Consider the following 24,650-nt stretch of genomic DNA (forward strand, 5'->3'; position numbering starts at 1 on the left):
CTCAGAGAGGCTGTGCCACACGCTTAAGGCTAAGGAGCACAGAGGGATGGAGCTGGGAGGTGAACACGAGCCAGAGTCGGCTCCACTCTGAGGACAGGGCTGCGGGTGGCTACTCCACACGGGGCGTGTGAGGATCAGATAGGAAAATGCACAGAAGTGCATGGGACCATGTCTATGGTAGGGACAGAAATCAATAGGGCAGTGGGTGGTATTAGGGAATTACTGTTAGTACTGAGAAAGGACAGAATGGCGTGGGAACAGGGAAAGGAGGCAGAGGAGTGTTGCTCCACCCCATGAGGGATGGGTTCTAGAGTGTAGGGCAGAGAACCTACAGTCCCCGGGCCCACCAAGGAGGAGGGGGGCAGAAGGTGGACTCCAGCAGGCTGTGATCTCCCATGTCAGGCAACGAAGTCCAGAGCCTCTGACCCACGTGCAGGGCACAGAGAGGGAGCACAGTGTCGCCAGCATGTGGGGTCAGAAAGAAGTCTCGCCTCCTGAGGCTGTGGCTGGTTGCCCAGACGTTCCTGGAAGTGGGTGATTTCCCCTAAGGGTCCAGCTGGCTGGCTCCTGGGCTGGTCACTGCCATGTGCCCACCCTAACTGGACTAACACCCAGAGGTAGAGAAAAGCTTCCACTGAGACCTGAAACCCTTAGACACAGTCCCAGCCTCATTCCTCCCAGCTTCCTTAATCTCCCCGGGGTGGAGCGCTAGATCAGAGGCAGAAGGCCAGCAGGTCAGCCATGTTCTCCACCTGCTGGCTGTGTGACCTTGGGCAAGTCACTTAACCATTTTGAACTTCTGTCCAACGTATGTGGCTAATCATTACACAGACCGAGAGGTCTGCTTCGGGGCTAGAGGGCTGCTTCGCCAGGACCAGGCCAAACATCTGAATAGAGCTGTTGCCAAACATCTGAATAGAGCTGTTACTTGTTGCCATACTTGTTCATCATAGTATCATCCTCCCTGGCCTTCTTTTTACGCCTGTCCACCCAGCACCACTTCGCTGAGCCTCGCTCACTCTCTCCCCCATCCTCCCTTCCTTTTTCCAGCTCCCACATCTTCTGGTCAGAATGTGTGCTGGGTAGGCTTTTAAATGCCTCCAGGGCCAGAGAGAAATGAAGTCCCTTGCCTTGGTTGATAATCGCAGTGTTGATAACAGTGGGATTCTGGCAATGGTTGGTTGGGACTCTGACCCCCGCCCTCCCCTCTGCCACATACCTCGTCCTTCTCCCTCTTGCCTCCAGCCTCCCTGGCCCCCTAAGTCCCTCCTCCACACCAGGCTCCTCTAGCCGCCCCAGAGGGCCCCTCAGCCTGGCTGCTCCATCAGAGGTGGTATCTCATTGATACCAGGTCCCAGTTCCAAGGTGGGTCCCCCCTCCCCACCACTGTCCATCCCAGGCCCCTTGCCCACACTGGTCACAGCCTGTAATGGTTCCTTTCCTGGGGTGCCTCCCCAGCAGCCCAGGGCAGGGAGCGAGGCTCCTTCACACTGTGCACCCAGCACCAGCTGGAGGAGGCAGGCTTAGCCTGCTCCCTTCACCCCCCATCGCCACTCCATCACCTCAGGGGGCCTGCTCTGACCTGACCTGCAGGCAGGGGCTGGGGGTGAGGACAAGCACTGGGGAACCCACTTCTGGGCCAGCCTGATTCTTCCCCTCACCCCGCAACCCTCCTCCAGAGGCTGAGGGCAAAACAGCCTAGTGTGTGGGCTAGAAAGCAGGACACCTGGATCCCTTTGCAGCACAAACCTCACTTGCTGTGTGGCCTTGAGCAAGTCCTCTCCCCTCTCTGGGTCTTAGTCATCCCGGCTCTAAAATGGGTTAGGGCTACCGACACACACTCAGAGGTCTGCAAGGCCAGACAGTTGTCACTGCTTGGACATCACATGTCCACAGGGTTGGGGACCCACTGAAGGGAGCGCTGGTGGAGAAGTGGAGAGAGCACGTCCTACCTGGGCCAGCCCAGGGGCTCCAGGTCTGCTGAGTCCTCAAGAGAAGCTGGAAATCTGAGTTTCAATTTAACTATCTCCTGACTGCAAAATCTTGACAACTAATTCACATGTTTAAAAGCACTGTGTGGGGACTTCCCTGGTGGTGCAATGGATAAGACTCCACGCTCCCAATGCAGGGGCCCCGGGTTTGATCCCTGGTCAGGGAACTAGATCCCACATGCATGCCGCAACTAAGAGTTCGCATGCCACAACCAAGGAGCCTGCCTGCCGCAACTAAGACCTGGTGCAACCAAATAAATTAATTAATTAAAAAAATAAAAGCACCGTGTAGGTCAAACAGAACACGTCTGGGCCACAGTCTGTGGGTGGTAGACTAGAAGGCTAGGTTCCAGGGCCCTCTGGGGCTCTCTGGAAGGATAGTGTTTGCTCTGGGGGCATTTCCTGCTCTCATTTGGCAAGAGGGTGGCGTGCTGTTCCTTGTGTACCACCCCAGACCTGCTTCCTGGAGCATTTGATGGCTTTGCTCCACTCTGGCCTCTTTCCCCGACTAGTCAATCGGAGTCCACCCCTTGACCTGTAGATGGCTTCACAAACACAGGCCCAGGCCTGCCCCAGCTAGGCCAGAGCCTGAGAGGGTTCCAAAGGCAGGGCCAGCATAAGGCAGGTGTTGGGGGCCTCAGAACCCTCTTGCCCCGCCCAATCCCCAAATTCCTATCATAACTCCCGGGGCCCTATCACTGTAAACCCTGGAGCTCATGTTTCCAACCCTCAGGGCAGACCTGAGCTGTTTCTAGAAACTCTAGCCACTCTGCAAAGCTGGCCCCTCACCCACCACTATTCAGACAGGGACTGACACCCCAAGGAGCACTGCTGGGCCAAGGCCAAGGCCACACTGACCATGAGCAGCACAGGCTGGAGGTTTTGTCTGTCTCTAAAACTGTCTCGTGTCCATTCGGGTCTCCTCGAGGTGAAGGCTAGCAAGATTTCTCAGCTGGCTGGCAGATGTGGAAAATGAGGCCCAGAGGAAAGCAGTAAGCTTGCTCAAGGTCCCTGGGCTGCGTGATCCTTATAGAGGGGCACTGCTAAAAATAGTTCCTGGAACCCAGAGTGGAAAAGGATGAATTCTGGGGCTAGCGTCAACGTTTTTCTTTTGCCTTGATCCCTGGGCAGATGCTGTATGCAGCAGCCCCTGAGGGTGAAGATGACGCAGACGGCGCAGAGAGTGGGGAGGAAGGAGAAAGTCAGGGAGGCCAGATCCCAGCATCATCCCCAGAACGGAGCCTGACCTTGCCTGAACTCCGGAGGCTTGGGCTCCCCTGCCCAGGGCCAGGGTGATAAGATGAGTTTATATCGCAGCTCTGAGGAGGGAGGCAAGACAGGATTGAGGGAGAGAAAAGAGAGGGAAGGAAAAATCACGGGGGAGGGAGAGGGGAGTAAGTATGCTAAACCCAGGAGAGGGACGACAACTTTGCCAGAATGGGGCCCACCCAGACTCATCACTGAGGCAGGAGGGGCACTCCCACTTCACAGATGCAAAATCTGAGGCTTAGGGCATGGGGTAATTTGCCCAAGATCGCAGAATCAGAAAGTAGCACAGTCAAGATTAGAATTCATGGCTTTAGCCTTTGCCCTTCAAGCAAGGTCTCAAACTGGAAACCACTCAGGCAGCATTTCCCAAAATGTGGCCCCAATATACCCTACCCCTGCATTACCAGGAGGGAGCCTGGTTAAAATGCAGATTCCTGGGTCAGAATCAAAGGGGCATGGCCCAGGAATATGCATTTTGACCAGTGCCCTGCTGGTGGTTCTTTGAGACCTAACACTGGGAAGCTCTGTGGCTCTCTTTTGGCTTTTCTGGTCTGACTTCCTAGCCCTACATCCTAGCTGCACCCCTGCAGCCAAGCTATTCAAACTGAGTCACCCTGCCCTCCAGGACAGAACTAGGCCTTTCCCATTCAATGACTCGCCCACCAGTCTCCCAGTCCCATATAGACCCACCCTTCCAGCCAGTACCTCTCTTCTGGAAGCCTTCCTTGTGGTTGGGATTCCCCTCTCCTTCAGCTTGTGTTGAAGTAATATTGGGTTGGCCCAATAGTTCGTTTGGGTTTCCCATAGCATCTTACGGAAAAACCCTAACGAACTTTTGGGCCAACGCAATAGCCTCCTCCTCCCTCTGGAATTATTTACAACATCCTATTTTACTTTCCGGGTGGATCTGCTTTGTTTCCCAACCTTTCCCTCTATTAAACAGGAAACTCCCAGAGGACTAGAAACTTATTGGTTTAAACAATAAGCCTCTGAAATCCATGACTTCACTTGCCCCTCTGCCAACCACAAGTGGCAAGGCTGGGAGAGCTTTACAATGAGGAAATGGAGCCTTAGAGAGATTGTAGCCTACCTAAGACCAAATAAGATTGAGCCGGGGTTAGAACCCATGTCCAGCTCCGATGTCCAGTTCTTTCTGCTTCTGCTTTGCCTCTGATCACTCAAACAGCTCTGCGACGCGGGCAGGACAGGGATTATGATCCCATTGCTCAGATAAGGAAAAGTGAGGCCCAGAGATGGACAAAGCACTCAATACCATCTTTACCCTGTTTTGGCTGCACCTGGGTCTGACCTTTTCTCTTACCCTCTCTCCGGCTGTTGGGCACTGCCCAGGGCCCCTCAGCAGGACGGGGCGGAGCTGAACTTTGGGTTCCCAGGCAAAGCCCTCATCCTGGACCCCTGGAATGGTCCCAGTGCCACTCCAGACCCAGGTGCCTCCTCTTCAGGTGGAGACTCGCCTCACCTGCCTTGCAGCTGGCTGGAGATTCAAAGAGAGGGAATTGGGAAATACCTGGACACACCTTGGTCACCATCACTCTAGACTTTGTCCCTCTTATTAATGCCCAGCTGAGGAGAAAGCAACCTGGGTGGTCCTTTCCTGAAGAGTGGAGGAGGGCAACTCTGAGCCTGGCACGGGCCCAACCCAACCAAGCCCAAGTTAAGCTGGGAAGGGTGTGGAGCAAGGAGGCCAGGCTGGCGTTCCTGAGAGGGGTTTGCCAAGCTGTACTCCACAGGTGTGGTCTAGGGGAGACTCAAAGGTTGCCCTAGGGTGAGGGCAACTCTGAACTTTGGGAGAGAGTACTGAGTCACCCAGCTGGTGCCCGGCCAGGGTGGCCAGCAGGGACTTTGGACAGCCCACAATGGAAAATAAAAATAATAATTGGGCTTCCCTGGTGGCGCAGTGGTTGAGAGTCTGCCTGCCGATGCAGCGGACACGGGTTCGTGCCCCGGTCCGGGAAGATCCCACATGCCGCGGAGCGGCTGGGCCCGTGAGCCATGGCCGCTGACCCTGCGCTTCCGAAGCCTGTGCTCTGCAACGGGAGAGGCCACAACAATAAGAGGCCCGCGTACCGCAAAAAAAAAAAGTAATAATAATAATAATTAATATATGTCAACCCCCAACTATGTGTCAGGCCCCATGCCTCCACCCTCACCTCCCACCCAGTGTGTAGTGTGTGGGTTCCATCCAGCCCTGTTCCTTGTGCTCCTTCTCTGCATCAGGTTAAGTCCCTTTATTTCGGACCAGAAAAATGCCACGGCTGGGTCTCCGTCTGCTTCTCCTCGTCCTCCTCACTACGGATCCCTCCCTCCAGCTCCCTGGTCATCACCCCCAGGACCACTCCATCCTTGGTCAATCCAGCCCCATCTCCTCCGGGAAGCCCTCCGCCATGAAAAAAGCCCCGGGTGGGTCAGATCCTGCTTAAGACCCTGGTCCGGAACTCCTCGTTTCCCCTGCCTCCTCTATATCCAAGGCACCCGTTTTTGCAGCCCTATAACCCCCTGGTTACGCTAGAGGCGCTTCCCCTCCGACTCTGCCCTTTTATGCTCCACAAAGGATTCTGAAGCATAGGGTAGTTAGGGGAAGCGGCAAGGTGGTGCAGCATGAAGTCATCCGTCCCCAGCCTTGTTCTTCGTCCTCCCAGCAGGCCGTCCCGGTAAGCCCAGGTCCCACCAGCACAAACCGAGCCTAAGGAGGAGTGCCTTTACGCCCCGCCCCGCCCTTCCAACTTCTGGAGTGCCCCGCGGCACGCCTGCGCGGAGGACGCCCCGGCCCATGGCGCATGCGCAGCTGTCTATCTGTGTATATTAGGACGACTGGGTTCGCGGCCTGAGGATTCTCGCGGATAAGGGCAAGGGTTTGTTTCTACCCTTGTTTGGGTACACGCCGCCGACGCCGCCGACGCCGCCTCCGCCGAGTCTCCCGCGCAGGTGAGGGCCCCGCGCTCTGGATGCGGCGCGGCCGGGGACAACCCCCGCGTGTCCTGCTTGCCTGCGCCCCGCTACTCCGGCCATTGGGACCCCATCCCCCACCGCTCCAATCACCCGCCGCCTCGGGGTCAACTTTCATATGCCCGATCTTCTACCAGATCGGCCCCCTCACGGCGTTCCCCGTTTAATTGACCGCTTTCGAATTCCCTTCTTAGACACCTCCCGTTATTCTCGAGCTCTCGACGCCCCGGGTAACCACAGACCTCCCCTGCCCAGGACCACCACTTTCCACCAGACCCACGGCCCTCATTTTTTAGCCCATGTCTCTTCCCAGTTAGCCCCAGCGGCGCTTCCCCTCGTATCCCTGGCCTTCTTTATGCCCCCTCCTTTCTCAGTTATGCCCAGTTCACGGAGCTGTAGGGGCATAACCTCGGGGAAATCATGGCCTCAGGAACCCAGGGCCGGACTGGATGCCTTCTTGGGGTCTGGGAGTGTAGGGACCCGGAGAAGATCAGGATCCCTAAGAGTCTTCTCTGCCTTGATGGATGACAGTGGCTTCTTCCCTGGCCTCACTTCTTCACCTGGGTGGGTGCCAAGGTGTGTTATCTGCACTTCTGCACTGTGTATCTTCCTCAAGGAGCCTCTGACCTCCTAAACCTTTTCCTGACTTGTCCCTCCTGTCCCACCCCCTTGGTTATTGATCATCAGTATTTACCGTATTTGGTAAAGTAGTTTTGCAGGTGCCTTTGTATGGAGCTGGGGAATGAAGGTGATCTGGGTAGAGTGTGGTCACCACTTCTTAGTTGAGTCCCTCATCAGTGCTGTCCTTAGACATTTCTGAGTGAGACTTGTTAGTATCCCACAGTACCCTTGCTATAAATTTCAGGTGACACCTGAACCCAGTGACCTTGGAGTGGTATTTGCGTGATTATTAACAAGTGTTGGTATCACTCCTCATCTTTGTACAGGATCAGTGCACCTCCGGGACATGGAGACTGTTGTTCGCCGCTGCCCATTCTTATCCCGAGTGCCTCAGGCCTTTCTGCAGAAGGCAGGCAAATCTCTATTGTTCTATGCCCAAAACTGCCCTAAGATGATGGAAGTTGGGGCCAAGCCAGCCCCTCGGGCCCTGTCCGCTTCAGCAGTACTCTGCCAGCAGGTCAAAGAAACCCCTCCAGCCAACGAGAGTAAGTGTCCTTAGCAATGAAGTAGAGAGTGGTGATGTTTGCATTCATTACAAGACCCTGGAAGCAATTCTCACGCACAGTGCTGATGAGGGTCACGCGAGGCGGTTACTTGGTGCCAGGGTCAGTTCTCTGCATAGATTATCTCATGGAATTGTCATCCTAACCCCACAAAGTAGGCAGTTTTAGTTTTCACATCTTTAAAGGTGAAACAGTGGCCAGCATTCCACCTTGTGGATTGCGTGTCAGTGTCTGTTGGAGTTTGTGAGTTGTCAGTTCCTCGTTCATGTAAATGTAAAGTTGGAATCTTTATGTAAAGTTGGAATGTAGATGCTTGTAGCTTTTAAAGTTGTGATTTTTTTTTCTTCTTTTTTTTTTTTTCCTTGCCTTTGCTATGTTGCCTGACCTGTGCCTTTTGCCCTCAATTCCTTTCTGTGCTATGCCTTCCCAAATTCCTGGTAGTTTCTTATGCAGTCACTTATCATACCTTATCTCTTTGTCTGGCTCCAGACCACATAGGCTATTCCAGGCTAAACCATCTTCAAAGTCAACTCTACCTGTGAGTTTTTCAGTTAGGTTAGGCTACACTGAGGTATCAAGCAACCCCCAAATCTCAGGGCTTAACACATAAAGATTTCTGTCTTGTTCACACAAGGTCCACTTTGGGTCATCAGGGCAATTCTGTTCTAAGCAGTGACCTGGGGTTCCACACTCTGGTGTCCTACAGCTTTAACTCTGAAATAGGTGGCTTTTGGGTCACTATTGCATAAGGGGAAAGTGAGAGGGTCTCAAACCAGCTCATCTTTTTAAAACTTTTCATAACAGTAAATTTCAATTATGAACAACAATAATCAATCCAGGGCCAATTTTGCTTCACTTGTGTCCCCATTCACCCCGCCTGCTCCCACTGGATTAACTTGAAACTGATTCCAGAAATTTCCTCTGTAAATATCAGTATGCACCTTTAAAAGATATGACTTCTTTCTTTTTTTTGCGGGCGGGAGCACACCACGTGGCATGTGGGATCCTAGTTCCTTAACCAGGGATCGAACCAGTGGAAGCGCGGATTCTTAACCACTGGACCGCCAGGGAAGTCCCTATGAGTTCTTTCTAAAAGCACCATCACAATACCATTATCACACCTAAAAAATGATGCAATTTCCTAATATCATCAAATACTCAGCCCCACCAGCTCTCGGATATTTTAGCCAGGAAGCAACACACAACATCCATTGGCCAGAACTCGTCACACGGCTCCAACTAAATGCACGGATGCTAGTTTTCTCTTTTTTTAATTATGTTTTTTACTGTGGCAAAATGCATATAACATAAAACTTACCATCTCAACCATTTTTAAGTGTACAGTGGTATTAAGTACATTCATATTGTTCTGCAGCCATCACCACCATCCAGTGTCCAGAACTCTTTTCATTGTCCCAAACTGAAACTCTGAGCCAACTAAGTACTAACTCCCCATCCTCCTCCCCCAGATCCTAGCAAACATTATTCTACTTCCTCTCTATGAATTTGACTGCTCTAGAAACCTCACATAAGTGGAATCATACAAAATTTGTTAAAGTAGTGATTTTTTTGACACATGTGTCTTTTTTTTTTTGTTGGCACGGCTTGCGGGATTTTAGTTCCCCGACCAGGGATCAAACCCAAGCCCCCTGCAGTGGAAGTGCTGAGTCCTAACTACTGGACCACCAGGGAATTCCCTTAACACATGTATCTTTATTTTGTATATGAATTTTTAAATTTTGCTTTTAATAAAGACATCAGAGATTTGGTTTTGGTCTGTCTTTGCCAGGAAAGAACGAAGCTTTTCAGATACCACTTAATTCTAGGGAATAATTTACCTTACAGGCTCTGTTAGTTGTGTTTTCTGGATGTGGACTTGTAAGAAAAGAATGTTTTTTTACTAGAAAGCATTTAATCCTTTCTAGGATTTCTTTCCCTCTTACCATTGTTTAGGAGTTAGTTATGTTTTTTACCATTCTGTCCCTAGCAGTAGATTCCTCTTCTGTTCCTGGTTGAGTAAAATGTGACTTATCCACTTGATAGACTGCCATGCATCCATCACAAATGATATTCACAAACTATTTACTAGCTTATGTAGATCTTTATAATGAAAAGGGCAGAATAAACAAGCATATACAGAATAAGTACAACTTTTTCTAAATCTACACATAAGGGGTAAAGAAAGATAATATGCCAAGTTGTCTGCAATGGTTATGTTTTGAATAATAGAACTCTATTTTTCTAGACTTCCTACAATGAATATGTATTTACTGACTTTTATAGTGAGTGAAATGAACTTGAAAGCAGGTTTTTTTAAAATTTTATTTTTTCGCCGCACAGCATGCGGGATCTTAGTTCCCACACCAGGGACTGAACCCCTGCCCCCTGCAGTGGAAGCGTGGAGTCCTAACCACTGGACTGCTGGGGAATTCCCCAAGGCAATTTTTTTGCTTTCCTTTATAGATTTTAATACAAACTGTATTGAGACACTGCCCAAGTTGTAGGAGAGCCTAGCCTATGACTCACAGGAGGATTCCAGAATGATGAAGAAAGACTTCTCTGGAAGGAAGATGAATGCATTTGCTCAAGGGGAGAGGGAAGTCTAGAAGCTTACCAGCCAACTGCATTAAGTCATGAACTTCTTTGAGGCATTTAGAGAAAACTGGTAGTTTATCTGTTAAGCAATGGCAAGCTTTTTTTTGTCAAGAATCTGTTTAGAAAATATTAGCAGAGAAAAAAACCGTATGACCACTTCCAGTTACCTTCAAGAGTGTGTCCTCGCATGAAATATGCTGAGTGTACTTGGGGTAGATTTACTGGAAATAATTCAACTCAAGAATGCTGGGCTGTCTAGAACTAGAAAATACTACTTTGGGGATTTATAAGTGAGAAATACTATGGGTTTGAGAGGTAGGTGAACTGTGCCGGTTAACTCTTCACAGGAACATTGTGTCCAGTGAGGCAGATGAGAAAACAGTTGATTTAGCAGAACCTAATAAGAATAAACTTGTCTTTGGATCATGGGATAGAGTAAGTATAAGGTTTGTCTTTGAGGCAACAAGAGAAAGAAACAAGTGGGCTTCTGTGTACCGTGCAACCAGATCTGATGCTTCCGTTTTAACATTTCCCCCCTCAGAGGACAAAACTGCCAAAGCCAAGGTGCAGCAGGCTCCTGATGGATCCCAGCAGACTCCAGATGGCACGCAGCTTCCGTCTGGACACGCCTCCCTTGCCGCGAGCCAGGGCAGTGCGAGCAAATGCCCTTTCCTGGCAGCCCAGATGAGCCAGGGCGGCAGCAGCGTCTTCTGCAAAGCCAGCCTAGAGCTTCAGGAGGATGTGCAGGAAATGCATGCCGTGAGGGAAGGTAAACAGATGACATGAGCCATCAGAAGAGCGAAAAGGTTCTGTGGCTCTTTCAGACCCTCAGATTTATGTGTGAACTATTATTAGGGTAGTATTTGTGTCAGCACCTTCCTGTTTTAGGGCCGAGGAGGAAGGTCATCAAGATAGAGGACTGTATGGCAAAATGTGGGAGTTCTTTTTCTGTGTGTGTGTGTGTAGGATGTAACCAGCTTTTACAGTAATTCTTTAATTTCTGAAAATACCCCTCAGGCATAAACTATTACCAGTGCCCTTTGTTTCTTTCCCACCATTTGGTTGGATAAAAGGTAAAAAACAGTGTTACTGCAGTAAGTGCTAGTTTTAGGACTCCCAAGCTGTGTGTCTTAGTGGTGGTCATTGAGTGGCAACCTTAATTCCACTTGTGGCCGTATCCATGGAACACATAAGGTCCCCAGAAGTTCTCCCCAGCAGAAATGATACAAGTGGCTGAAATTGTTTTCTGTGAAGAAAATCAGGGTAGGGGGGGTGTGATGGGGAAGGCAAACCAGCCAGAAAAAAAAAGCTTTGGACTTTAATGTTCCTCAAAGCTGACTGGTAGCTCTGAAAACAAAACCAAACAGTAACTAAAGAAGAAGAAAAGCTTCATACACTCAGTTACATCTCACTTTCGTTATGATGGGCTATTTTTGTGAACTAGGCAGTAAGCCATTTTTAACAGTATGTCTGAAAGGTATTGTAGACTCAGAATAGAACATTGGTCCCCTTTGCCTCTTGTTACTTTCGTTACAGAGGTTGCCCAAACCTCAGTGAATCCCAGTGTGATTAGTGTGAAGACCGATGGAGGGGAGCTGAGTGGTTTGCTGAAGAACTTTCAGGACATCATGCGAAAGCAACGACCAGAAGGAGTGTCCCACCTTCTTCAAGATAACTTGCCAAAATGTGAGTCTTCTTGTTATTTGCCTGATGCAGGAGAGTTTATAACTTAAACATACATCAGATTAAACGTATAATTGCATGGTGAGTTGTGGATTAAAAGCCATGTCTCTTGCTTGATGCAAGTAGATGCTCTTGGCTATAGTGAATGCCAGTCCTATTGATAGCCTGCCTCATCTCTCTTAATACCTACTGTCTGCTCACGGGGTCAGACATTGTCATTTGAGACATACACAGACTCAAGATAAGGATGTCAAGGAACTTGCCCAGATGAGTACTTAGTACTTAGTACGTTAGTTTGTCCAGAATCTCCTTGCTCCCAAATGGCCAAGCTGGGATTGGAACCTAGGTCTTACACCAAAGCCTAGATGTGCTTTTTAACCGTCAAACTGTACCATCTTTTGTTCGGTTTTTAGCTGTTTCCACTTTTCAGTATGATCATTTCTTTGAGAAGAAAATTGACGAGAAAAAAAATGACCATACCTATCGAGTTTTCAAAACTGTGAACCGGAGGGCGCAGCTCTTCCCCATGGCAGATGACTACTCAGACTCTCTCGTCACCAAAAAGCAGGTGTCCGTCTGGTGTAGCAATGACTACCTAGGAATGAGTTGCCACCCACGGGTGTGTGGAGCCGTCATGTAAGTAGCCTTCAGTTTTCAGATGTCACTGGCACGTCACTGGCATGACTTAGCAAGACACTGATGATTTATAGAAATTGGATCTTTTATGAGGGGGGATATTCAGCAGCTGAGAGTGTGCCATAGCAAAATGCTCTTCTTAGCCTTTAAAAATATGTACAGGTTACTTTTAGAGAAACTCTAATGTGTAAATAGTTGGTGGAGCCCCTTTGTGAGAGTTTTTTCTGGGCTCATTGACTACACGTGTCCACTTACTACCCCTCCACAGGCAAGTCTTGCACAGAGGCTTCCTGGCTTGTGGCTGTGGGTGGAGAAATACAAATCGAGCAGCACTGGATGGTAGAGGGACTGCCCTGGTGGTACAGTGGTTAGGACTTCACGCTCCCAGTGCAGGGGGCCCGGGTTCAGTCCCTGGTCAGGGAACTAGATCCCACATGCATGCTGCAACTAGGGAACTAGATCCCACATGCATGCTGTAACTAAGAGTTCACACACGACAACTAAGGAGGCTGCTTGCTGCAACTAAGACCCAGTGCAACCAAATAAATAAATATTTAAAAAAAAAAAAAAAGGGCTGGTAGAGCCTGTTGTTCATGTCCTTCAGGAGGTTTGCCATGGCTAGGAACACTTGAGAGAGTTGCTGGTCAAACTCTCCAAGCAGGCTTGCTAGAGAGAGCCCAGTCTGAGGTTTAGTAATAGAGATAGCCTAACATTACGGGACTGGTTCACAAAGAGTTTAGGTAGCCACCATTCAAGATGTCCCTCTAGAGCCTGAGGTCGTGTTATTGGAGAAAAAGATGTTTGTCAGAGAAAAGAAATCTCAGTAAGTTAACTAAAACTCAACTAAGATTGTTAACACTTGCTCTTGATGTTCCCTAGAGGCCTCATCACCCTGGTGTTGAGACCTTCTCCCGCCCAGTCTAGAGATGAAGTGGGTTGAAACTTGTGTGAACTTCTGGTTCACAGGGAGAGAGGTGCTACCTCAACATCAGTTTCAGTCTCCTGGATCCTGGAGGGAGGAATGTTCACATCGTATTCAGAACCATGAGATTTATTTTCTGTCTGCTCTTTTTTTTTTAAAAGGGACACTTTGAAACAGCATGGTACTGGAGCAGGGGGTACTAGAAATATTTCTGGAACTAGTAAATTCCACGTGGACCTGGAGCAGGAGCTGGCTGACCTCCACGGGAAAGATGCAGCACTCCTGTTTTCCTCGTGCTTTGTGGCCAACGACTCGACCCTCTTCACTCTGGCTAAGATGATGCCAGGTAGGAAGCTGTCATGGGCGCCTTAGAGTTTTCTGGCTTTCTTAGTAGTCACAGGAATATTGACAACAAAGAAAGCTTACCAGAACCACTCAAGAGTTATGATAGTAACTGGAAGCATTTGTTCTTGAACTGAGCATAAAGCGTTAACTGTACATTATAAATGCCAGTAGAACATGATAACGATAAAGAATCAGATTTGCAGGGCTTGTCTTTAAGCTAATTGCTTCCAGTGTGCTTTGTACTCTAAGAAAATCCTTTGGAGAATTCCCTTAGTTATGTGTAGTTATCTTTCTTTCTAAAAAAAAAAAAATTAATTTATTTTTGGCTGCATTGGGTCTTCGTTGCTGCGCACGGGCTTCTCATTGTGGTGGCTTCTCTTATGGTGGAGCATGGGATCTAGGCGCACGGGCTTCAGTAGTTGTGGCTCGCTGGCTTCAGTAGTCGTGGCACGTGGGCTCAGTAGTTGTGGCATGCAGGCTCTAGAGCACAGGCTCAGTAGTTGTGGCACACGGGCTTAGCTGCTCCGCAGCATGTAGGATCTTCCCAAACCAGGGATCGATCCCGTGTCCCCTGCAATGGCAAGCCCTGTAGTTATCTTCCATTGAGTTTGGAGTGAGACAGCCAGATTTAAAAGCAGATTAGTTGCATGCCACTGGGTTATTTTATACCTATGGGCCTTCTCAGAGGAGAAGCACTAGTTAGTTATTTTTCCAGGAAGAAACTGCCACACAGGGTCTTTTTCCTACTGGGCAAAGCAACATTTTCAGGTCAAAGTCTGTTGTCCTTGACTGTCGAGGAAATAATTTGTCTTTGGTGCAGATGGCAATAAATAGCATTTTTGTGTTGTTAGGCTGTGAGATTTACTCTGATTCTGGGAACCATGCCTCCATGATCCAAGGGATTTGGAACAGCCGAGTGCCAAAGTACATCTACCGCCACAATGATGTCAACCACCTCCGAGAACTGCTGCAGAGGTCTGACCCTGCCGTCCCCAAGATTGTCGCATTTGAAACTGTCCACTCAATGGACGGTAAGTCTAGGTAGAGGCCAATCTGAAATCTTAAATGAAAACAAGGCCTGAACTTCTTAAAAGTGTGATATTTATTTCATTTTTGTAGTTTCTTTTCACTTTGCCAGGATTTTGTAGTTGCGGGACACTGTATAGATTGGGATGAATGTAGATATTCTACTCTGGCTTTTACTAGGCTCCAAACCCCAAGGTAATCCAGAAACTGGGGGAAGTTAATTGGTTTCCCCAATGTTAGAAATATCTTAGAACGTACGTTGTTGTGTTGTAACTCTTACCAAAACAGAAATTCGTGAAATAGCAAGCACTTCAACGCGGTCTGTGGTCTCTCCTAGGGGCAGTGTGCCCACTGGAAGAGCTGTGTGACGTGGCCCACGAGTTTGGAGCAATCACCTTTGTGGATGAGGTCCATGCGGTTGGGCTGTACGGGGCTCAAGGAGGAGGGATTGGCGATCGGGATGGAGTTATGCCAAAAATGGACATCATTTCTGGAACACTTGGTATGTACACTCTGCATAGTCTGTAATCTGCACTAAAATTACATTCTTCTAACAAGGCCAAGGACTACTGGTCTAACAGGTCAGGTGAGGAGATGGTCTGATAGCATCTAAAGCCTGGGTCACTTTTTTGAGTGAGTTTTTCTTTCCTCAGTGAGTGGTGGCACAGCTTATCAGAATCCCTTGAGTCATGGCATGGCCCCCAGAATCAAAGTAAATCTCACAGCCTAACATGATAGAAGTACCATTTGTTGCCATCTGAGCTCATTCCAAACATAGTTGTGGCTTTAGGTATACGCCGTGGCAACAGCCTTTACTCTCTGTGCGTCAGATTTTTCCCTTATATTAAAAAAAAATAAAAAAGAAGAATTTTAGTGCTTTTGTCTTAGAGCTGCAGGTAAGGCATTGTGCTGTGAAGCACTGAGCTCTGTGCCTACCGGGTGGGAACATTCCAGTTCACCTGGCTACTTTGTATTTCCTCTGCTCCTCCCAATAGAGGGGCCGTGTCTCTTGGAGCAACTCCAGACTCTTCCAGACTCCATAGCCATGCTGCCTGCTGGGTGTAAATCTTGCATGCTTAATAACTCACTAGCTGTGTGACCTTGGGTTTATGGTTAACTTCTCTGTGCCTCAGTTTCCTCATCAATATGATGGAGGTAACAATAGAACCCACCTCAGCTTGGAGAAGATAAATGAACTGTATACAAACAATTACTGTAGACATTCTTTTGTCTATGAGGTAAAAATGTAAACTGTACAAATTTTTTTTTTTTTTTTTTTTTTGGCTGCATTGGGTCTTTGTTGCTGCACACAGGCTTTCTCTAGTTGCGGCGAGCGGGGGCTACTCTTCATTGCGGTGGGCATGCTTCTCATTGAGGTGGCTTCTCTTGTTGCAGAGCACGGGCTCTAGGCACACGGGCTTCAGTAGTTGTGGCATGAGGGCTCAGTAGTTGTGGCGTGCAGGCTCAGTAGTTGTGGCACACGGGCTTAGTTGCTCCACAGCATGTGGGATCTTCCCGGACCAGGGCTCGAACCCGTGTCTCCTGCATTGGCAGGCGGATTCTTAACCATTGCACCACCAGGCAAGTCCAACTGTACAAATCTGAGGATTTCAAAAGTTAGTAAGGCAGCTGGAGACCATGTAGTGGTTAGCTAAAGTGCCACTTTACAGCCTGCAGTTGGTAAAGGAAGGGCAGGCAAAAAAGAGCGTCCTTCAGCACCGTGAAGGGGCGTGAGAACGTCGTGCAGACCAGTAGAGCCTGGGGCCTCGCAGGGCAGAGCCTTGCCAAGAGGAAAGCTCTTGTTCATGCGTCCTAATTCCAGCAGCCCTTTTCTTGTAAAGAGCTCTTATGACGTGGGCTCTTTGAAGGTATGGTCACTGTGAGATGAAAAGGGCTGGAGAGAGAGATTTTCCACTGTCAGAGATTATACCAACCCAGCAGTGCGTGGGGCTCAAGCAAGACTGTTAATTACAGAACATAATGTTAAGATCAAGGAGGACTCTTCTGGAGTCATTAATCCTGAAACCCGAGATACCGATTATACAAGGGGACTTAACAAGAATTGAAAAATGAGGCCGGCCCTAAATCAACCCTAACAGTGTCTGAGTTTTCATATTTATCCAGCAAACACTCCTTGTCAGAGTTTTGTGGTTACTTAAGTAGAAATTAATACCAGCCCTGCCAAAACAGTTAATGTCTTAGCTGGGTGACATTCCGGCCTCAAGGGTAATTCTCACAGTGAGCCCCCCGCTCAGACCCTGTCCTGGAGCAGGCGCAATGCAGCGCGAGGGGGAATGCAGCCAGCCTGGGTGGGAAGGGAGGTGGCACGTGGGGTTCAGGCACGCTGTGATCAGTCGCCGGTGCCAGGCCTGGTCTGGAGACCTGTGCTTTGATCCTGGTCAGACACCAGCTTGGTCTTGTGACTTTGGTCAAGACCCTTTCATAACGTTCTCAGCTTTTTCCCGTTTGGAAATGGGCTTGATTTGAGTCTTAGGGCAAATAAAGATGAGGAAGAGAAGAGTGAGTGCTCTGAGGCTCTGCAGCCCCTGGCTGTGCACACTTAGGGCAGTTGCTGTAATAAATGAGCCTGTCTCCTCCCAGGCAAAGCCTTTGGCTGTGTTGGAGGGTACATCGCCAGTACGAGTTCCCTGATCGACACCATCCGGTCCTATGCGGCGGGCTTCATCTTCACCACCTCCCTGCCGCCCATGCTGCTGGCTGGAGCGCTGGAGTCTGTGCGGATCCTGAAGAGCACCGAGGGCCGGGTGCTTCGGCGCCAACACCAGCGCAACGTCAAGCTCATGAGGCAGATGCTGATGGACGCCAGCCTCCCAGTCGTCCACTGCCCCAGTCACATCATCCCCGTCCGGGTAATGAGCGGCCTGTGATTGGACTCGCTGGGGGCCGGGGCTCCGCACTCAACGGGAGATGTCCTGGTTCATGCCTTCCTGAAGTTGGGCTGCGGCGGGGTGACTGCCAGGGCGAGGGACTGTAGCCAGTGGCCCTCTGCCGTGTTTCTGCCTTTGGTTGACTTCACAATGAGAATGAAGCCTTTGAACCCAGCAGGCTGGAGCAGAGGTTCCTCCTCCAGAGCACTAGCCTTGACAGGGTAAACACAGAGCTTGTATCTGGAAAGCTCCGGAAGCCTGAGCTTGGCTAGCTTTGAAGTATGGCTTTCTATTCATTTAATTTTGAAATGGGTCTTGCTTTGCCTGCTACAAAGGGTAGCCCTGTTGGTGTCACAGTTGAATTCATCTGAGTAGTGGAGCTGGTATAAAAGCTACCTTATCCCCAGGATGCACACGTCCAACTACCGTCATACTGGGGTCACAGAAGCTCCCGTTTCCCCCATTCGGAGTCTGGGTGGGAGATCAGTGTGAAATTTACTTCTAATATGGTTTCAGTTCTCTGGTCTGTAGTGAACAACACTGGACCCTTTAAGTCGCAGGTGTCTGGGCAGCGCTTTACCTCTGTGCCAGGCTTGCATACGCGGCTCCAGCCTGAGCCACGTGGGCACGCGTGTCACTAGTCTGCTAAGAGGTGGTCCATCCGGTTCTGGTCTTACCTTCTGTTATCATCAAACTTAGGTTGCAGATGCTGCTAAAAACACGGAGGTCTGTAATGAGCTAATGAGCAGACATAACATCTATGTCCAAGCGATCAATTACCCCACGGTGCGCCGGGGGGAGGAGCTGCTGCGCATCGCCCCCACGCCCCACCACACACCACAGATGATGAACTACTTCGTGGGTGAGTAGCCAGGGAGCCGCCAGCACCTCATGGGAGAGTGGCATGAAGCTGTCTTTTCAGTGTCTATAATTGAAGCCATTCAGAGTCATTCAGATTTGTCTCTTCTTTTTCCAAGTAATTCAGAATGTTCTCAGATGGTATAAAACTGTAAAAGACACTTAGTCGTTTGCGTTCACTTCGGGAGGGTGCAGTCATTTGGGAAGTGCTGAGGGAGGCTGCTAATCCACTCACTGTTCCCATGCCCCTGTCTGTGTGACTCAATGATGCCCGGTCACGGCTGTTGCAGGAGAGATGCCTCTGAAGGCCTAAGTCTGCCCAGGCCTCCAGAGCTCAGCTCTGTACTTCTCTCTGTTCTCTGAACCAACTCCACACAAACCCCTTCTGATGAGAGTCATTGTTCAGCATTTTATATTCTCATAGTTCTGTAGAAGCCAGTCCTTCACCCCCCCGCATCCACCTAAAGGCAGAGACCAACGGGCTGCTCCTGGTTGCCTCTGCCTCAAAGGTGCGTTCTGCTCCTGAGCCGCCACCCCTGTCCGAGGTGTTTCCCCTGCCTGGAGCCTTTAGGGCTGCTCTGCTAGGAGTGCTCAGCCCGACACAGTGGAGCCATGTGGGAGCAACTTCTTTCCTGAAGGCATGTAAAGGAAAGCCAGAGTCGGGTTTTGTTTCTCTTTTTTTTTTTTTATAACAGCCTATTAAGATGGAATTCACATACCGCAAATTCCACCCTTTCAACGTATGAAATTCAGTGGTTTTTAGGTAATGTGGTGCAACTGTCACCACTCTGATTCCAGAACATTTTCATCACCTCAAAGAAAAACTGCACACCCCTTAGCAGCCCCTCCCCATCCCCAGCCCCCGTCAGCCATCAGCCCTGATCCACTTTCTGCCTATACATTACATTTTATGTAAGTGGAATAGTACAATATATGGCCCTTTATGCCTGGCTTCTTTCACAGCACAGTGCTTTCAAGGTTCAGCCATGTTGTAGCATGAATCAGCACTTCATTTCTTTTTATTACCAAATAATCTTCCTTGGCACAGATCTACCACATTTTGTTTATCCATCAATTGACGGATGTTTGGGTTATTTCCACTTTTTGACTATTACGAAAATAATGCTGCTGTGAACATTTGTGTGCAAGTTTTTGTTGGGGGCATGTGTTTCCATTTGTCTTGGGTATGTACTGCCTTTAATTTTTAAAAACTGTTCCTCCTCACAGAGAATCTGCTGGCCACGTGGAAGCGAGTTGGGCTGGAGCTCAAGCCACATTCCTCAGCCGAGTGCAACTTCTGCAGGAGGCCGCTGCATTTCGAAGTGATGAGCGAGAGAGAGAAATCCTACTTCTTTGGTATGAGCAAGCTGGTGTCTGCTCAGGCCTGAGTGTGTCACGCCCTCAATTACTCCACCTAACCCCAGGCCACATTGTATCCAGGTAGTCAGTTCTCCAGAATTGTCTTTGTATGTGAATTAAATTATATTAAATTTTAATCTGTAGTAAACGTGTAGTCCTGAAAATAAATTCTTGTCTAAATCATGGGTCCTCTTTTCATTGGCTCCTGAATCAAAAAATCGTCCATCCCTTTAAACTTGGTCTGTATTGTTGAGATGTATGAAGTATATAAAAACATCCTGGTCCTCTGGGAGTGGCTCCAGACCCTGCTGGGATAGCAGGGCCTCCCAGTCCGCAGGAAGCTAGCAGGTCTTTAATGCGAGCCAGGTGGTGGCGAAGCTGCGCCCCAGCCTGAGCAGTTCTGAGAGCAGTCACCACAGGGCACCACACGGCGGCTGTTTCACTCCGAGCCTCTCCCCACACCTTACGTGCAGTCCGCGCTGCAGCGGCTTCTCCCCTTCCGCTTTCCCTTCCCAGCCACTGCCTCCCTCTCACACTTCCCTGTGAAAGTTGGGCAGTCGGGCTTGTCTGTCACCAGCAGGTCCTCCAGCGCCAGCTGCACCTGTGATCGCGCCCCTCCCCTCAAAGTGGAGGCGTTTGTGCTCCTTCCCCTGACTCGTGCCCCTCGTGTTCTGGGTCCCCTGGCTTCTCGTGCATTCCTGCAACTATCTCTTGCCTTCTCCCCATTGGCCTGCAGCAGGCTCTCACCCATCCTAAAAATAAAACAGGCTCTCCCTCAGTCTTGACCCCCATCTAGCTGCTGCCTCTGTTCTGCTCCTTTTCTGTTTAGCCCTCCCCACTTGGTCTTTCAGCCTGTTCCTTGTGGAGGCTGCTCTTTTCTTGCCACGTCTTGCTTCTTCTTGCCAAATCCAGTGGCCTCCTGTTTTCCTTTCATTGGATCTCCCAGTAGTGTTTGAGGTGGTTGTCCTTGGCCTTTTTACAGCTTCCTCTAAGCTTCCGTGCCACTGACCTCTCCTGATTGCCCTCCTCCTTCCTGAACTGGTCCTTCTCTGAACATTGAGGACCCCCTGGGTTCATCTCTAACTGCATGTAACCCTTCCCCTCCCTGCACAGGATCTCCCCCAGCCCTGGGTTTCCAGTTCCAGCTGTACGTCACTGAGGGCCAGCAAACAAGCACCTGAACCACGCAGCTCCTGAGGGCGCCCTGGGTCTGCCCACTCCTCCCCTTCCTGCCTTTCTCCTCATCTTCCCACATCTACCCAGTTACTCCCGCCTCTCATGTGGAAAACAACTCTGTCTTGCCCACGCGTGACACTGTTAGCAAGTCGTGTACGTCTTACCTCAAAGATACACCTCAGTCCAGGCCACTTCCTGTCACCTCCCACTGCTACCATCCTGCTCGTGCCACCATCATCCTGGCACCCGCCCCAGCCTCTACCCCACACAGCAGCCTGAGAGAGCTTTTTAAAAAAAATGGAGTTCCGTGGCGGTCCAGTGGTTAGGACTTGGCGCTTACACTGACGGAGCCCGGGTTTGATCCCTAGTTGGGGAACTAGGATCCCGTGCAGTACAGCCTAAAAAACATATATATCACATCCTGACCCTCCCCTGTAGAAAATTTTTCTGGGTCTTCGAATTGCACTCATTAAATTCTAGATTGTCACACAGACTGATGACATTCTCTGGGATCAGGATCCCATCCAGCTCTGCAGCCTCATCTCCCACCCCACCCCAATCTGTTCACTCTGCCTCACGTGTGGAAGCATACTGCTGGGCCTCAAATACCCACGGACGTTCTCACCAGCTTCCAGACCTCGGTGTTGTTAGCCATGGTTTCTCTCCTGGATTTCTCTTCCCTGGATCGTGATGTGGATGCCTCTCTTCACACAGGACAAGGGTCCGCGAGGAGACCTTCCCTGAGCCCCCGGACTAAGGCAGCCCCCTCCTGTGTTCTCACCATCACTTGGCCTCCCCCCGGGCTGCCCTTCAAAGCCTTGGTCACCACCCCTGTTGACCGTTTCCCTGTCGTTCTCCTTGCTTCTCTCTCTCCAATGCCGTGCACTGTACCTGACACACACAGTGGACATTGAGCAAATGTGTTGAGTGAACGAAAGGGGACTGTCTCAGCTGTAACGAAACACCACAGACTGCGGGGCTTAAACAACAAACATTTGTTTCTCACCATTCTGGAGACTGGAAGTCGCGGTCAAGGTGCCAGCAGATTCAGTTCCTGGTGACAGCCCTCTCCCTGGCCTGCACGCAGCTGCTTTCTCGCTATAAATGTACGTGACCTTTCCCTCTTCCTCTTCTTATAAGACGACTAACCCCACCACAAGGGGCCCACCTGCTGCCCTAATTTAAATCTAATTACCTTCCAAAGGCCCCACCTCCAAACGCCATCACCTGGGGGTTATTGTTTCAACCCATGGGAGGACAAACATTCAGCCCATAATAGGGACCAGTGAGAACACCCAAGGCTACTTTACCAGAAAGAATAGGTGAGCCGAAGATGGAGGACACAGAGCCTCCTGGCCTCGCTGGCCTGTCTCAGCTCCAGGGGTAACTGGGGGTGGCCCCATGCCCCTAATCAGCCCAGGCACTGAGAGAGCTCGCTGAGCCCTGGTCCCATCAGATAAAGCCACACACCTGGGCAGGCCGCTGGGCGTGATGGAAGTCACGTCCCCTTGGAAAAACCATGCGGTCCTTTCTGCTCAGGAAACACGCCTCACTCAGCCTTCCCAGCTCTGTTCCCTCATGAAAGCCTTCAGGGCCTTTCCATTGTCCTACACATTCCCACGCCTGGAACTCCCTCCACCTCCTTTCCGCCCAGTGTGGTTTCCCCTCTACCTTGGGTGGTGTTTCTCTCTGAATGCTTAATGAGACCCACCTTCCTTCTCATTAAGACTCAGAGCCAGCTGGGTGAACAAGGTCATGAGCTCAACTTCTCCTTGCTGCTGGTGGTTATGAGAACAAAGGATGATGGAATGTTCTGGAGGGCGTGGATGGATTTATCGACTGCTTACACAGGAGAAGCTTGGCTTCTAATAAGAATCCAAGTGTGAAAATGTATGATGTCATGGAAGTTTCCCAAGAATATTTAGAAGCCTAGGGTGTTAAATAAAATGTATTAGAGGGGAAAGGGAGAGCTGTAGCTTAGAACCTTAGCAGGTAGCATTTCCTTACATTTACATTTCTTCACGTCAAGTTGTCCTAAGTCTCATGCCCTCTACTTGTCTAGCACACACTGCTCCCCAACAACAAAGAAGCACAAGGAGGCAACACCAGGGTCCGCAGGCACCCCAGTCCTCCTCCCAGCTTCACGAGCCTCTGATTCAACCACATTTACCTCCAAACCCCGTTCAGTGCTCTGGGCAGGGGCCCTGATTCAGGAGGGTCCCTCTCTGGGTGGAGAGAGAAAATCTCGAAGCCACATCAGCCAGTTGTCCTCAGCATAAGTCCCTTACCTAATAAGGACCACCAAGGACCCGTTAGGTTTCCCAGACTTTACACACATTACCACAAACCCTTGTAACAGCCTGCAGAGTAACTCTGGCCATCCCCATTTTCAGATGAGCAAACAGACTCTGCAAGGTAGGTCACCTGCACAGGATAACCCAAATGGCAGAGCTGGTGATCGCCCCAGGTAATCTGACCTGAGGCCCATCTCTTCCACAGCCTTGCAGAGCTGCGTTGTGGGCAGTGTCGAGGATGTCCAGCAGTGTGGAGGAGAGGGCTGGGAGCCAGCCACGAGCACCCTTCCCGACCACCGTATATCCCTCCCAGCTCCTAGCGCCCCCTGTGGGGCCTGGGTTAGTGGCTCTGTCCCCGACGCCATAGACAGCAGCAGAGCCTTTCCCTGCAGATTGAACCAAGCACCATGGACCCGTAGACTCACTTAAGCGGAGCCCAACAGTGTTCCTACCATAGCCCCCATGCTTCATCTCCTCTTCTTCTGAATCCTCAGCCCCAAAAGAACCAGGTCTGGGAGCGTGAGCGAGTGACCGTGTATGTGGAGGCTCTAGCTGGGAACTACCCAAGGGCAGACTCTGCTGGTCTGAGACAGGCAAATCGTGCTTCCCACATGCAAAATGTGGTGCCCTGGACAGGGCCCTGCCTCCTGCTCCAGATGTTGCCAGAGCGGTCTCAGAGCCACTCAGCAGGGGCCTCCCCCAAGACTCCAGCCTGGGGGAAGGATGGTTTCTGTTTTCTTTTCTCCCCAGGCATGGGCCACGGAAGCTCATGGGGCCACGCTATAACTTCAGCCTGCCCTTCCAGAAGCCGGATTGGGTCAGGGCCCTGGTGGGGCTTCTGATAGGTGGGTCAGAGATCCTCCTCTCTCTTTCTTTCAGGCAGGCAGATAATAGGGGATGCCAGCCCCCTGCAGGAACCCCTATACCCAGGTCAGAAAGGAGAAGGAAACCTGTATTTCTCTCCCAGCTGTGGCCTGGAGGGAGGGAAAAAGCAGCCTCCCAGCCCCACCAGGGCTGCAAAATTAGCTAAGTCTGCATGAGCTCCAACCTTCCAGCCCAGAGGCCCTGAGCTGCCCCAAACTGGCCTGGGCCAGCCGGTTCCACTCTCCCACCGCCCCAGGCCCCAGCTCTGACTGAGAGGCTGCAAGTGTCTCCTCTGCTCCTCGAAGGGCAGATTTACTTGTGGGGATGGTGAGGCAGCCGGCCTGGGCAAAGCACCACAAGAACTGTGGGCCTGACAGAACCCACAACTCCCCAAACACTTGTGGAGACCGTGAACAGGTTGTCTCCAAACACTGGGCATGTGGGCATCAAGGCTCCTGGCAGTATCCCAAAATCTATACTGAAATCTAGTATCAAAACTAGAAACACACACACATACTCCATCCTGGCTGCAACTCTCACCTAAGTGCAGTCAGCTGTGAGAGGTGGCGGCTCATCTAGGTGTCCATTTGATG

General features: G+C 50.3%; 2 protein-coding genes across 3 annotated transcripts in view; one reads left to right on the top strand and one right to left on the bottom strand.

The window, feature by feature from the left end:
* POC1A (POC1 centriolar protein A) overlaps positions 1-24,617 on the bottom strand; it is a 131,980-nt gene extending 107,363 nt beyond the window's left edge. The window contains exon 1 of the mRNA XM_067754622.1: positions 24,598-24,617. The gene's annotated coding sequence lies outside the window, so the exon portion shown is untranslated. The remainder of the gene's footprint in view (positions 1-24,597) is intronic.
* On the top strand, positions 6,035-19,906 carry ALAS1 (5'-aminolevulinate synthase 1). Of its 2 annotated transcripts, XM_067754617.1 has the most exons (11): positions 6,035-6,206; positions 7,175-7,393; positions 10,548-10,775; positions 11,543-11,692; positions 12,103-12,325; positions 13,409-13,593; positions 14,444-14,623; positions 14,956-15,120; positions 17,220-17,488; positions 18,206-18,368; positions 19,592-19,906. In XM_067754617.1, the coding sequence occupies exons 2-11, from the start codon at positions 7,195-7,197 to the stop codon at positions 19,750-19,752; spliced, it is 1,923 nt and encodes a 640-aa protein (XP_067610718.1). In that variant the 5' UTR covers positions 6,035-6,206; positions 7,175-7,194; the 3' UTR covers positions 19,753-19,906. The 2 variants fall into 2 exon arrangements, with proteins under 2 accessions (XP_067610718.1, XP_067610719.1); XM_067754618.1 differs by lacking the exon at positions 7,175-7,393 and having other exon boundaries at positions 6,036-6,206.
* Positions 24,618-24,650: the final 33 nt, after the last annotated feature.

The sequence above is a fragment of the Pseudorca crassidens genome, chromosome 10, assembly GCF_039906515.1.
Source record: "Pseudorca crassidens isolate mPseCra1 chromosome 10, mPseCra1.hap1, whole genome shotgun sequence".
NCBI classification, from domain to species: domain Eukaryota; kingdom Metazoa; phylum Chordata; class Mammalia; order Artiodactyla; family Delphinidae; genus Pseudorca; species Pseudorca crassidens.

Bases quoted from the DNA above. Each gene is read 5' to 3' on its own strand.
- ALAS1 (XM_067754617.1), top strand. From the start codon at position 7,195: ATGGAGACTGTTGTTCGCCGCTGCCCATTCTTATCCCGAGTGCCTCAG. The intron at 10,776-11,542 runs GTAAACAGATGA...CTTTCGTTACAG, and splicing joins AATGCATGCCGTGAGGGAAG to AGGTTGCCCAAACCTCAGTG. The intron at 15,121-17,219 runs GTATGTACACTC...GTCTCCTCCCAG, and splicing joins CATCATTTCTGGAACACTTG to GCAAAGCCTTTGGCTGTGTT.